This window comes from Silurus meridionalis, chromosome 10, assembly GCF_014805685.1.
Source record: "Silurus meridionalis isolate SWU-2019-XX chromosome 10, ASM1480568v1, whole genome shotgun sequence".
Taxonomy (NCBI): Eukaryota; Metazoa; Chordata; class Actinopteri; order Siluriformes; family Siluridae; genus Silurus; species Silurus meridionalis.
The window spans coordinates 3,654,516-3,665,949 of NC_060893.1; the positions used below are offsets into that span (position 1 = coordinate 3,654,516).

The window sequence follows — 11,434 nt, forward strand, 5'->3', positions numbered from 1 at the left end:
ATATACATATATACATACATACATATACATATATATAGACACACACACATATATACACACACTTCATTTGCTTGCTCTGTACAACTATTTACATTATATAAATATAGTAAAATAGATTAAATTACATTGTTCTATAAATAAATGTCGGACAATACATTATAGATGACATGTTAGTGAGAAGCAGAGTGAGGTCATACTAATGTGTGTGTGTGTGTGTGTGTGTGTGTGTGTGAGCTGCACAATGGCGGCTTGAATTCACTCAGCAGCTCACAACAAACCAGTGGATGTGACCGTTTTTCCGTAAACCTTCTCGTGTCTTTTTTTTTTTTTTTTCCCCATCTCGCTCTCGCTTTAACCGTCAAATCTCGCCCAATAAAAGCCTTATCTTCTGCTTCGGTTTATTAAAAATGTTAATGTACTGTCTGTTAGGTAACGTGAGATTCAGCAGTAGTTTTTTTTTCTTTTCTTTAAACCACATCTCACAGAAACACTTTGGTGCTTTCAAGGAGGACAGCAGTTCAGTCTTGCCTTTAGAGCAACGAGGTTATTGCTGTAAAATATACTCATAAATACATTTTCAGTGTATCATCCTTCATTTAGATATTAAAAAAAAGGTACTGGTGGATATTTGCGCTCTTATTTTCTGTTGGAACAGTGACTGTAGTGTACCTTTATGACATTAAATTAGTGTACCTCGAGAAACCTGTCCAGTACCTTGTTTTTTTTTTTGCCCCCCCAGACAGTGTTTTGTTTGACTACCAAAACCTCCGGTGAAAGACTAAACGTTAGGACTTTGTTCATTAGTAAATCTACGCGATTTTTTTTTTTACAAGTCGACTAATATAATACATTCGATGACGCTGTAGCTAGCACGAGCAAAGCGGAGTAGTCTGAATTGTTCACGTATTAGTTGATTACTAAGTGCTTTTCAATATACAATCCAGTAGCAAATTGTTGTTAATGTTTTTTTTTTTTGGCAAAAGGTAAAAAGTAGAATACTAGGTGAGGAAGGCGAGTTGCGTTATGAAGCTTTCGGATGCGCGTCTGAGAAGTGAAATACTGAGCGCTGAGATCAGTCTGTCGATTGCGTTTGCGTTCACGGTTTATGGAACGCGTCAAACGGAATCAGGACTGGAATAGAACCAATTATAAAAAAAAAACCAAAAGTAAAACCTGGCAACAAAATAAGAAAAAGCACCATCTTTGTGGCCTAAAAGCATACTGTACAGAGTTCAGCACATTCTCTCAGAATGGTATAAAGTTCTTTGCTCTGAGCTGGAAGAAGAGCAGGGTTCCACCATATGTGTTTGGGGTTGTTGTGAAGGTCAGGACCAGGACTGCAGCACAGCACCGCTGGAGACGCACGTCCATTCAGCCCGTCGCTCACGCTACTTTTTAGTGTCCATCACCCTCGCCTTGAGGAGCACCAGTGTTGTGGAACCAGTCCAGGAAGATCAGACTCATGCAACCGAACATGACGATGAATCCACTGACCAGGAACAGCATGGCCTGCCGGAGAAACGTAAAAGACATGATTTTTAAATAATATTATATAAAGTATATTAATAAATGTGCACAATTCAACAAGACTTCTTTCCCTTACCCCGATCTTTTGGACAGAGTTGATAGGCTCCTTCTTCACCAGCTTGATGTAGAAAGCAGACGGCAGGATGAAGATCAGCATAGCAGCAGCAGAAGCACCTTAAAAGCCAACAACATGACGCAACTGTCAGACCAAATTGACATGAAGCCGAAAAAAAGTCACGGACGTGTTGTGAAGGTCGACCTACCGATGAATCCGAAGATATCTCTAATGGTTGGGACGAAGATAACAAGCACGTTGACCCCGAGCAACAAGACCACGGTGATGATGATGTGACGGATCCAGCTGAACTCCTTTGAGGCTCCTAACAGGTGATTCACCGAGGTGCGGATCTGAGACAGAACAGATTTGTAGGAACGTTTTATTGAGATTTAGATCTTCAACCAAGCGACGTCATAACCCGCGATCGTTAAAACAGCCGTACTCACAGGAAAGAGGACGACCGGGACGGTCAGTGTGACGGCGGTCAGCACGGCTAGACGCACAATCAGCAACACCACGTCGAATTTGTACACCCTGGAGTAGGTGTGTAACAGCTCAGGCTCGACCATATCTAAAAAATACAAACAGGGTTTTTTTTATTACGTGATCTACCCCCTATTCTGGCACAGTGCTGTTCCTAAAAATTCATGAGGGGAAAAAAAATTGTCCTTGCTTATGTAACATTTCCAGGCCAAGAACATCAGCAAACACACAAATGTTATTTTCCTGCCATGACAAACAGCACAGAGGCCAGATGTCAGGGCTGGAGTCTTTCTCAAACTTTACGTAAGAGCTACCAGTGCAGTGAATCGGGGCGGGGATTACGTTTAAAACTAGAGCCAATCCGAATTTGTAATATCTGGCATTAGAATTTCTAAAAATCGCTTGCACTTACCGTGGAAGGTCAAGTAGCCGAAGAGAGCAGCGAGGAGGTACATGATGAACATAGCGAGGAAGGACACATTAGCCACGCCCTGCATCTTTCTCCGAGAACGACTGAAAAAATAAAAAAAAAAAAAAAAAAATAAAAAAGAGATTAAAGAGAGATTAGATAATCCGAACGTTTGAACCATTTCCTCCAGAAACCTCTTCAGATGTCTTTTAAACTAAAACTTACTCTTTGAGCTCCTCATACATGGGCAGAATGGCCGGATGGCACACGAACGCGAAGGTCAGAATGGGCACGGCGTACACCGTCTGCGCCGAAACAAAAAAGAGAAGAAAGATTAAAGCCGTGCACCCCAAAAAATTAAACACATTCTTGAGGTATCTTCTGCATCTCGTACCTGAGAGTTGAAGACGAAGTATTTGGGCGTGCAGGAATCCTCGTTGTAAACAGTGGCTGTGTTGTTGTGCTGGAGCTGTGCGATCGTGCTGTTTAGGGTCATGTTGATGAGGTCGTTGGTCAGGGGACACGGGATATGGAACTTCTTGTAGATCACCTAATGAAAGAAAAAGATGTTCAGCTCTCGTTTCATAACCGGAATCGTCGGCAAAAAAAAAAAAAAAAAGTTGGAGAGTGAAAACAGATTTGCTTACCACGATCAGGAAGAAGACCATGCACAACAGCGAGAAGCCGCTTGTGTAGCCAAGGTAACCTGTGATCAAGATGAAACGTTAGGTTTGTACGTCTATTCGCTTTGAACTTCTTTTTCGACTCTTTTCTTTGGAAAGGAACTCACCCAGATTTTTAAGCAGCGAAAGTGGCAAAATGATGGCGAACGTAACGATCAACACCAGGTAGTCTCCGTTAGTGTACCATACCCTTAAAAAAAAAAAAAAAAAAAAAAGAAGAAAAATCATTAATACAAAACATCACAATTACATGCATTATTTTTACTCCATTTCTATTATTATTATTATTAGATGAATCCCACTCTAAGAGATGTTTTTCACTAGTCTAACATTCATGCATTAGCTCACTGCCAGCTCTGTGTGGTACGAGGCAGTGTACAAAAAAAAAAAAAAAAAATAGAGAAGAAGAAAGGAAAAATAAGGACCCCTTTGATTGAGCACTCGAGCTACATCTTCACTTTGCCGACTACACTACAATGAGATGCTTCAACACTCAAAAGCACTTCAACTGGCAGCAAACATCTAACAAATACAAAAAATAACAATAAAAATCCATTGAATCTTACTCTTGATCTCCGTTAAACGCTTTGATGACGATCGGTAATTCGTACTTCACGATGTACAGGTAACTGGACATGGCTGGAAATGAAAGACAGACGTGTATATTATATATATATGCATACATACAAAATGATTCTCAAGAGCACCAAAATACTGCATCTTACCTCCAAAGTTCTGCATGGTGATGGAGCAGGACGCAGCAGCTTCCCCGGCAAGCCGAAAGCCTTGTAGCCCAGCTGCTCGTAGACCATAGAACCTTTTGTACAAATCATGATACGCGATCAAAACCTGTCCCATTATGAGTTATAACTCTCTCTTAAAAAAAATAAAAATAAATAAAATACTGGACTGCTACAAACCTCCTTCATTAGCAGTCTTGAGCAGCAGATGTACAGAGTAAAGGGAGAATATGGACACGGCTACCAGCAGGATGCTATAAAACACACGAGAGAAAAAAAAACGTTTAATTATTAAGCATGTCGCTGCGGTCATGCTACGATTTGCCAATGGGGTTAAAATTCAGAATGTTTCCAGGAAGCCTGATGAGCCGAACCAGGCGTGTTAACGCTTTGTGTTTAGGAAACAAACGTGATAGATAAAGAGCTGATAAACCAGACGCACAACTGCAGAGGTGTCTGATCTAATCACGCTGGTCCAGTGAACCGCATTTAACGTCAGTACAAACTATAAACTCTTCACAAACTCTTCACAAAACAGTATTGGGAAATACTGTAATCTGTTTATGTAGCAAAAATGTATGCAAATGTATGTTTATTATTAGTAAAACCAAACTGAACATAGAGCATGATGACAAAACATTCTTGGAAACGTTTAAAAAAGTAATTGGGGTGTTTTAAAAACACGCCAAGCGGACATTCTCCACGACGTTTCCACACGGACGGATTTCATTGCCGGATGTGTGCATCATGGTGGGTTTTGTAAAACAGGTCTTTTTTCGGGTGGAGTTTATTATTGTTTGTTTTTATATCCGTGTAAAGAAAGGATCAAATGTGTTTTAATTACATCGTATATTTATTTAATCGATATTTTGAAAAATAAATAAAAATAGTGATTGGGAAATGCAGGCTGCACTGATAAAATTTGTGCGTCGTTAACATTTTATATGGGATTTATTATATACTCTGCGCTTTTATATATATATTATATATAAGTGCTGAGTATATAATAAATCCCAGCCATGTAAATGGGGCCATTGTAACAAGTTCATTATTCATTAATGCTATTCATGTCACCTGACATTGTGTGTGTGTGTATATATATACAGTACACACACACACACATATATATATATATATGTAAAAAATAAACAGATGGCCTGCAGAGGAATTAACCTGCTAAGAGGTTTAGCCTTCCCTGCAAGTTACTGTGAAAAACCAGAGCATTCACACACTGGCTCTCACACACATTTACACAAATCATCTGTTTGTACAACCCTGAAGTTCTGATCAGCTCTAAAACAGGTTCCAACCTCAAGACAGAATAAACCGAATGATATATAAAAAGAGATCATTTAAACTATTTTCCACAATTATCTATCTAAATCGTGCAGTATGTTCTGCCTGGAGCTGATTTACCCAAAGCTTTGCGGTGTTTTTGCTCATAACAGCCCGTCCTAATAACAGAGTGCTTCATTGCAGCTGGTCAATTTAATGTCCCCTTGAGGACTATTATATAATCTGTTCAGCATCAATGCAGGATACTCACACAAACAGGGCGATGCCTGTGTTGGCCATGGCGTAGGACAAGCCGAGGATCCCGCTGCCCATGATGGCATTGCCCAGGTTGAACACGGACATCCCGAACGAGGCTGTGCCTGGGTGCTAGAAGAAGAGTCCATAAAAACATGCAGATTAGATAAAGATTTCTAGGATGAATACGCAGGTGCGCACTTGCCCCATTCTCTTCTAGCCTACACACCTTTCTTAGTTTCACTGAATGGTTCATGACTCACCGATATTCTATGTTCTAACAGAAAGGGTTGGAAAATGTTAAATATGTTAATGATCACGTTCACGTGCTCTTCAGAGATGATTCGCTGTTATAATAAGATCCTAGGACCTGAAAAGGCTTTCGGCTAGTTTTTTTTGGCGCATGGCTTTGGGGATTAGTGATCGAGAGCATTAGTGAGATCAGGTACTGATGTATGATATAAAAAGGTCTGGGGTTTATTCAGTGTTCCAGTTCAGGAGGGTCAGAAGATCTGCGTGAAAAACATCTTGACCTTGTCTTCAGCAGCTCAGGCCTCTTAGTTAGAAATTTTATGCAAACACGTTCTCTTACGCAAAAACAGTCTGGGGAAGGAGCACATTTGGGCGTAATGGTCTCACACACTGGACTTATTCGGTCACAATTGCCACTTACATATTCAACTTCATATTTCTTCTTTCCTTCTGTGAAACTTGGGAGAAAGTTCTGGCTCTCAGCGTCCACGTCGCCGTATTGGCTGGAATTTAGAGAGAGAAATAATTAAATAAAGAAACGCTTTTCATTGATCATTGCGTCATAGGATGTGAATCGGGTTGTGCAGGTGAGTTTGGGGGAACGTAGTACCTGCTCAGGGGTATTTTCTTGGCGGGGTTTGAGTACTCGATGCTGTTGGTACTGGAGGTGCTGTCTTCATCTGGAGAGATGTTAAATCGGCTCATCTCTGCTTTACCTGGAGTAATGTTCATTCTGTAGGACACACACACACACACACACACACACACACACACACACACACACACACACACACACACTTAATTATTTTGAATGGGGATATCCAATGAACAGTGAATGAGACCTAAGCCGTGTTTTAGAAGAACCCCAAAACCCACGTGACCACGACCGGAAAGGGGAGGGCTTTCGGTTAAAAAAAATGGTGAGGCTGAGTCACGGAAGGCGCGCGCGCGCGCGTGCGTGTAGTGGAAATTTCCGACAGGCGCGTGCACAGAGCTGCGCGCAACACACTGCAGCCCAGAACACCATATATATAAAAAAATACAAAATATATATTTATATATACACACACACAACATGAGAATTAATCCTTATAATAAATACAGTGGTAGAGATGGGGATGAGTTTTAATCCCAATAATAGAACACATTCATGGTAGGCACTAAAAACACCACTAATGGCAATAAAAATGATCATTATAAAAGACTTTAGATCGTTTCTAAGATTTTCGAATGAAAGGAAACAAATCCACGTGCATCCGTCTTTTTTTTTCCTCCCCATCCGTTTGCGCAATATGTCTGTTCAGCCCACATCCACACCCAGAAGAACAAGAAGATGATGAAACCTTACACACACCAGACATCTCACATGAACACTGCGTTACCATTCATTCCTCTTTAATTCGAATTTTTCCATTTATCGTATTTTCATTTACGTATTTTAATTTGTACTGTATCTATATTCTATTTGCATCCTTTAGGTCACGTGACTGCGGGTTGATTATCATTGTATTTTTCCATCTCGTTTTCAGCTGAAGCTCATTCGCCTCGAATTTGAAGGACACGTATAAAAGAAATAAAGATAAAAAAAAGATATATTCTATGTATTTAAATATAACATTAAATTTCGATCATTTTTTTGCACACTATAAAACAGAAGCCGGTATATAAAATAATACAAAATAAAATATTTATTTTTAATAAAATAAATGATCTTACCTTCGAAAGCGGGTTTAGAATAAAAAAATTAAAAATAAAGAAGAAAAGAAAATCCCTTTGCGTGGTTTTGTTCTGATGCGCGGGTTTTAAACCACTTCCTCTTATTTAAAATATAATGTCAATTCACACGATTATTCAATTATTAAATCAATCCGGAAACCTTAAAACATAAGATCAATGAAGAATAGAATAAATAATATTTATTATAAGACTAGAATAAAAGAATGATAGAAGCCGGAGCTGTATTTTCTAAAGAAGCGTGGGCTCGAATAAGTACTGCAGCTACCGGCAGTGTGACTTATATGGGCTGGTTGCATCAGCTTTAACACACACACACACACGCCTTAGATGGGCGAGACCTAATGACGTGGTTTTGTGTACAAACAATAGAGCACACATCGCTAGGAGGAATACTGTGGAACACCACTGTCCACTGCCCCTTTACTCCATCTACATATTACCCCAATTCACAGATCTACACCAATCAACCATAATACAAACCCATATTAAAAGAACTGATTCTCTTGGTAGCATATGGAGTTCTGATTGATTTGTTTGTCACAATGGTTCAGGTCATTAAACTAAAATATTAGTAGAAGATAACACAAGTGAACACAACGTGAAAACAAAATCCAAAACTACATGGTCCTGTGTAAAAAAGTGTTTGCTTGTTTGTTAAAACTGTGGTTTATCACACCTGAGTTGAATTTTTCTATCCACACCCAGGCCTGATTACTACCACACCTGTTCACAATCAAGAAATCTCTTAAATAGGACCTGCCTGACAAGAGCCAAAGAAATGTAAAAACCAATGAGAAAGAAAATAATTAAGATCTATCAGTCTGGAGAAGATTATAAAGTCATTTCTAAAGCTTTGGGACTCCAGTGAACCATAGTGAGAGCCATTATTTATAAATGGGAAAAACATGGACCAGAACTCTCCCAGGAGTGGCCGGCCGACCAAAATTATCAAAAGAGCACAGCGAAGACTCATTCAAGAGGTCACAAAAGAACCCACAACAACATCCAAAAAACTGAAGACCTCGCTTGCTTCAGATAAGGTCAGTGTTCATGACTTCACCATAAGAAAGAAACTGGAAAAAATGGTCTGCATGGCAGAGTTTCAAGATGAAAACTGCTGCTGAGCAAAAAGAACATAAAGACTCGTCTCAGTTTTGCCAGAAAACATCTTGATGATCCCCAAGATCTTTTGGAAAAATACTCTGTGGACTGATGAGACAAAAGTTTAACTTTTTGCGAGATGTGGGTCCCATTACGTCTGGCATAAAAAAGTAACACCGCAGTTCAGAAAAAGAACATCATACCAACAGTAAAATATGGTGGTGGTAGTATGATGGTCTGAGGCTGTTTTGCTGCTTCAGGACCTGGAAGACTTGCTGTGATAAATGGAACCATGAATTCTGCTGTTTACCAAAATATCCTGAAGGAGAATGTCCGGCCATCTGTTCGTGACCTCAAGATGAAGCGAACTTGGGTTCTGCAGCAGGACAATGATCCAAAACACACCAGCAAGTCCACCTCTGAATGGCTGAAGAAAAACAAAATGAAGACTTTGGAGTGGCCTAGTCAAAGTCCTGACCTGAATCCTATTGAGATGCTGTGGTATGACCTTAAAAATGCGGTTCATGTTAGAAAACCCTCCAATGTGGCTGAATGACAACAATTCTGCATAGATGTGTGGACCAAAACTCCTCCACAGGGCCGTAACAGACTCTGTGCAAGTTATCGCAAATGCTTGGTTGCAGTTGTTGCTGCTAAGGGTGGTCCAACCAATTATTAGGTTTTCACACAGGACCATGTAGTTTTGGATTTTGTTTTTCCTCAATAATAATAACCTTCGTTTAAAAACTGCATGTTGTGTTTCACTTTTTAAACATTTAAGTGTGACAACCATGCAAAAAAATAAGAACTCAATTTTTCACACCACTGTAGGTATGTATATTATATATAGTGTATATATGTGTGTGTGTGTGTGTGTGTGTATTGTACTTGTGTACCAGCTTCTGCACATTTTTTCTCCACCCTGAGCGTTTATTATTTTTCCACGTATATATTACATGCTGTACATATATTTACATATTTATCTTGTTAGTTATTTAATGTAACCTCCACTTACAGGAACTTCTTATTATAAACCTAAACAAAATGGAACCAGCATTAATATCACTGTATTTGTACTACAATGACATGTCAGAATGACTGCTATGAAAAAAAAAGCTGTTACAACTGGTATGTGCAGAACATTCCTGAGCATTTTACACATCAATTCACTAGATGTTTGCTGATAAGACCAAATGTCTTTCAAAACGCCAAAGATCACAGAATCTGATTCATACAGTATAACATCATATTTGCATCAGCAAGGCCACTCGATAACAACCCTGATGGTTTTACACAGTCCAGCAAACGAGCAGTCGGTTCCTGAAGTTGATGTGTTGCAAGCTGGAGAAATGGGTGAGTGTAAGTAAGTGTATTTGACTACAGCAAGATTGTAAAGTGCAGAAAAGTGGGTCAGATCATCTCCAGAACTGCAGAACATGTACTGGTTAATACCTAACAAAATTAGGGAGCCAGTCACAGGTTCATCTGTGCTTAAGGGTGAGGGAAAATCTAAAGTGTAGTACAAATAGTTCCTGCTGGTTCTAATAGAAGTGAATTAGAACTCACGGTGCATCACTGCTTGCTCTTTATCGAGGTGTGTAGTGAGCCCATGACTCCTATGGATACATATATCTATTGATATATATACAATAGATATATGAGCATTCCTGGACCAGCAAGCAATAGCAGAAGGTGACCTGGTGCATTGAATCACATTTTCTTTTACATTATGTGGACACTGACTACACGACCAAAACTGAATCAGGATTAAATATCTTTCTATTTACTTCTGATATAATACACTATATGACTAAAATATAGTCATGTACCTGATCGTCTCACACACATGCTGTCCTTCTCCAAACCCCGTTCTCCACACAGATGTGTAGGATGTCGTTAAGTGCTCTAACAGTTAGAATGCTCATTGTAAAAAAAAAAACAAAAACAAATCCACGTGCATCAGTTTTTGCACAAGACGTTCATGCGTCATCCAGCTTATGTCCTTATTCAGAAGAACAGGCTGATGAAACCTCATCAGTCAGACTCTCATGAGCTGATACAAATATTCCATTCATTTTTAAACTTTTAATGTTTATTTACTTATGCAAGACTATTTGGTATAATTGTACTGTCGTCACTAATGCTCTTGCAGCCAAATGAAAAAATCCTTACAGCCACAATTCAAAACTGAGTGAAAAGAGTGAAGCAGAATAGAGAGGCTTGTTAGAAAAGTTAGAAAATGGGAACAATGTTATATTAATGCTCCTGGATTTGGAAAGTGAGGTTCCACAAGCCATACGAGGCGGTATAAAGAAGTTTCAGGACTAGTTTTGTAACACGCCAACAGATGGCAGCACAAGGCTGCACGCGCAATCACAGGGAGCGCCGACCTTCATAAGTCATTTTGCTATAATAACCATGTGCGAACCATGTCACCGAGCTCTCCTCACACATGAAACATCATGATCTCAATTTTGCACCTACCCCACTCTAGATTTTAAACCTGCTGACACTTCCTGAAGATGAAGATCCAGCTCTAAAGTCAGGGTCGCTAGGTCGCTATTGACAACATTGCGGATATTCAGCATGAATTACAGAAGGTGCTTGAGACACTTTGAAAAGAAGACTTCCAGGACACATTCCAGAAGTAGAAGGAACACTGGGAGCGCTGTATTGCTGTGCCAGGGGGTTATTTTGAAGATGATAGTGTGTAAACATGAATAATTAAATATTACTGTAAACAGAGCTAGTCTCGAAACTTTTTGATACCACCTCGTAGACTTGCATGTATATATACTAACACACTGCAAGAGTAAAAGTGTCCTGAGTGCAGTAGGTCAGGTTTGGTCTGTTTTTGCTTTCCTCAGTCATATCATTTGCATGAGTGCCTACAGACAGAGGCTCATCATCACTT

At 39.5% G+C, this 11,434-nt stretch overlaps 1 protein-coding gene across 1 annotated transcript; it reads right to left on the reverse strand.

Annotated features, from left to right (window-relative positions):
- Positions 1-381: 381 nt before the first annotated feature.
- Positions 382-7,701, reverse strand: slc38a2 (solute carrier family 38 member 2). Its single transcript, XM_046859715.1, is given in 17 exon segments — positions 382-1,509; positions 1,604-1,701; positions 1,791-1,935; positions 2,032-2,156; positions 2,481-2,581; positions 2,703-2,782; positions 2,872-3,027; positions 3,125-3,183; positions 3,268-3,350; positions 3,727-3,799; positions 3,886-3,924; positions 3,927-3,977; positions 4,081-4,154; positions 5,447-5,562; positions 6,104-6,185; positions 6,293-6,415; positions 7,399-7,701. Coding segments are annotated over 16 exon segments (1,518 nt in total). The 5' UTR covers position 6,415; positions 7,399-7,701; the 3' UTR covers positions 382-1,395.
- Between the last annotated feature and the right edge of the window lie 3,733 nt (positions 7,702-11,434).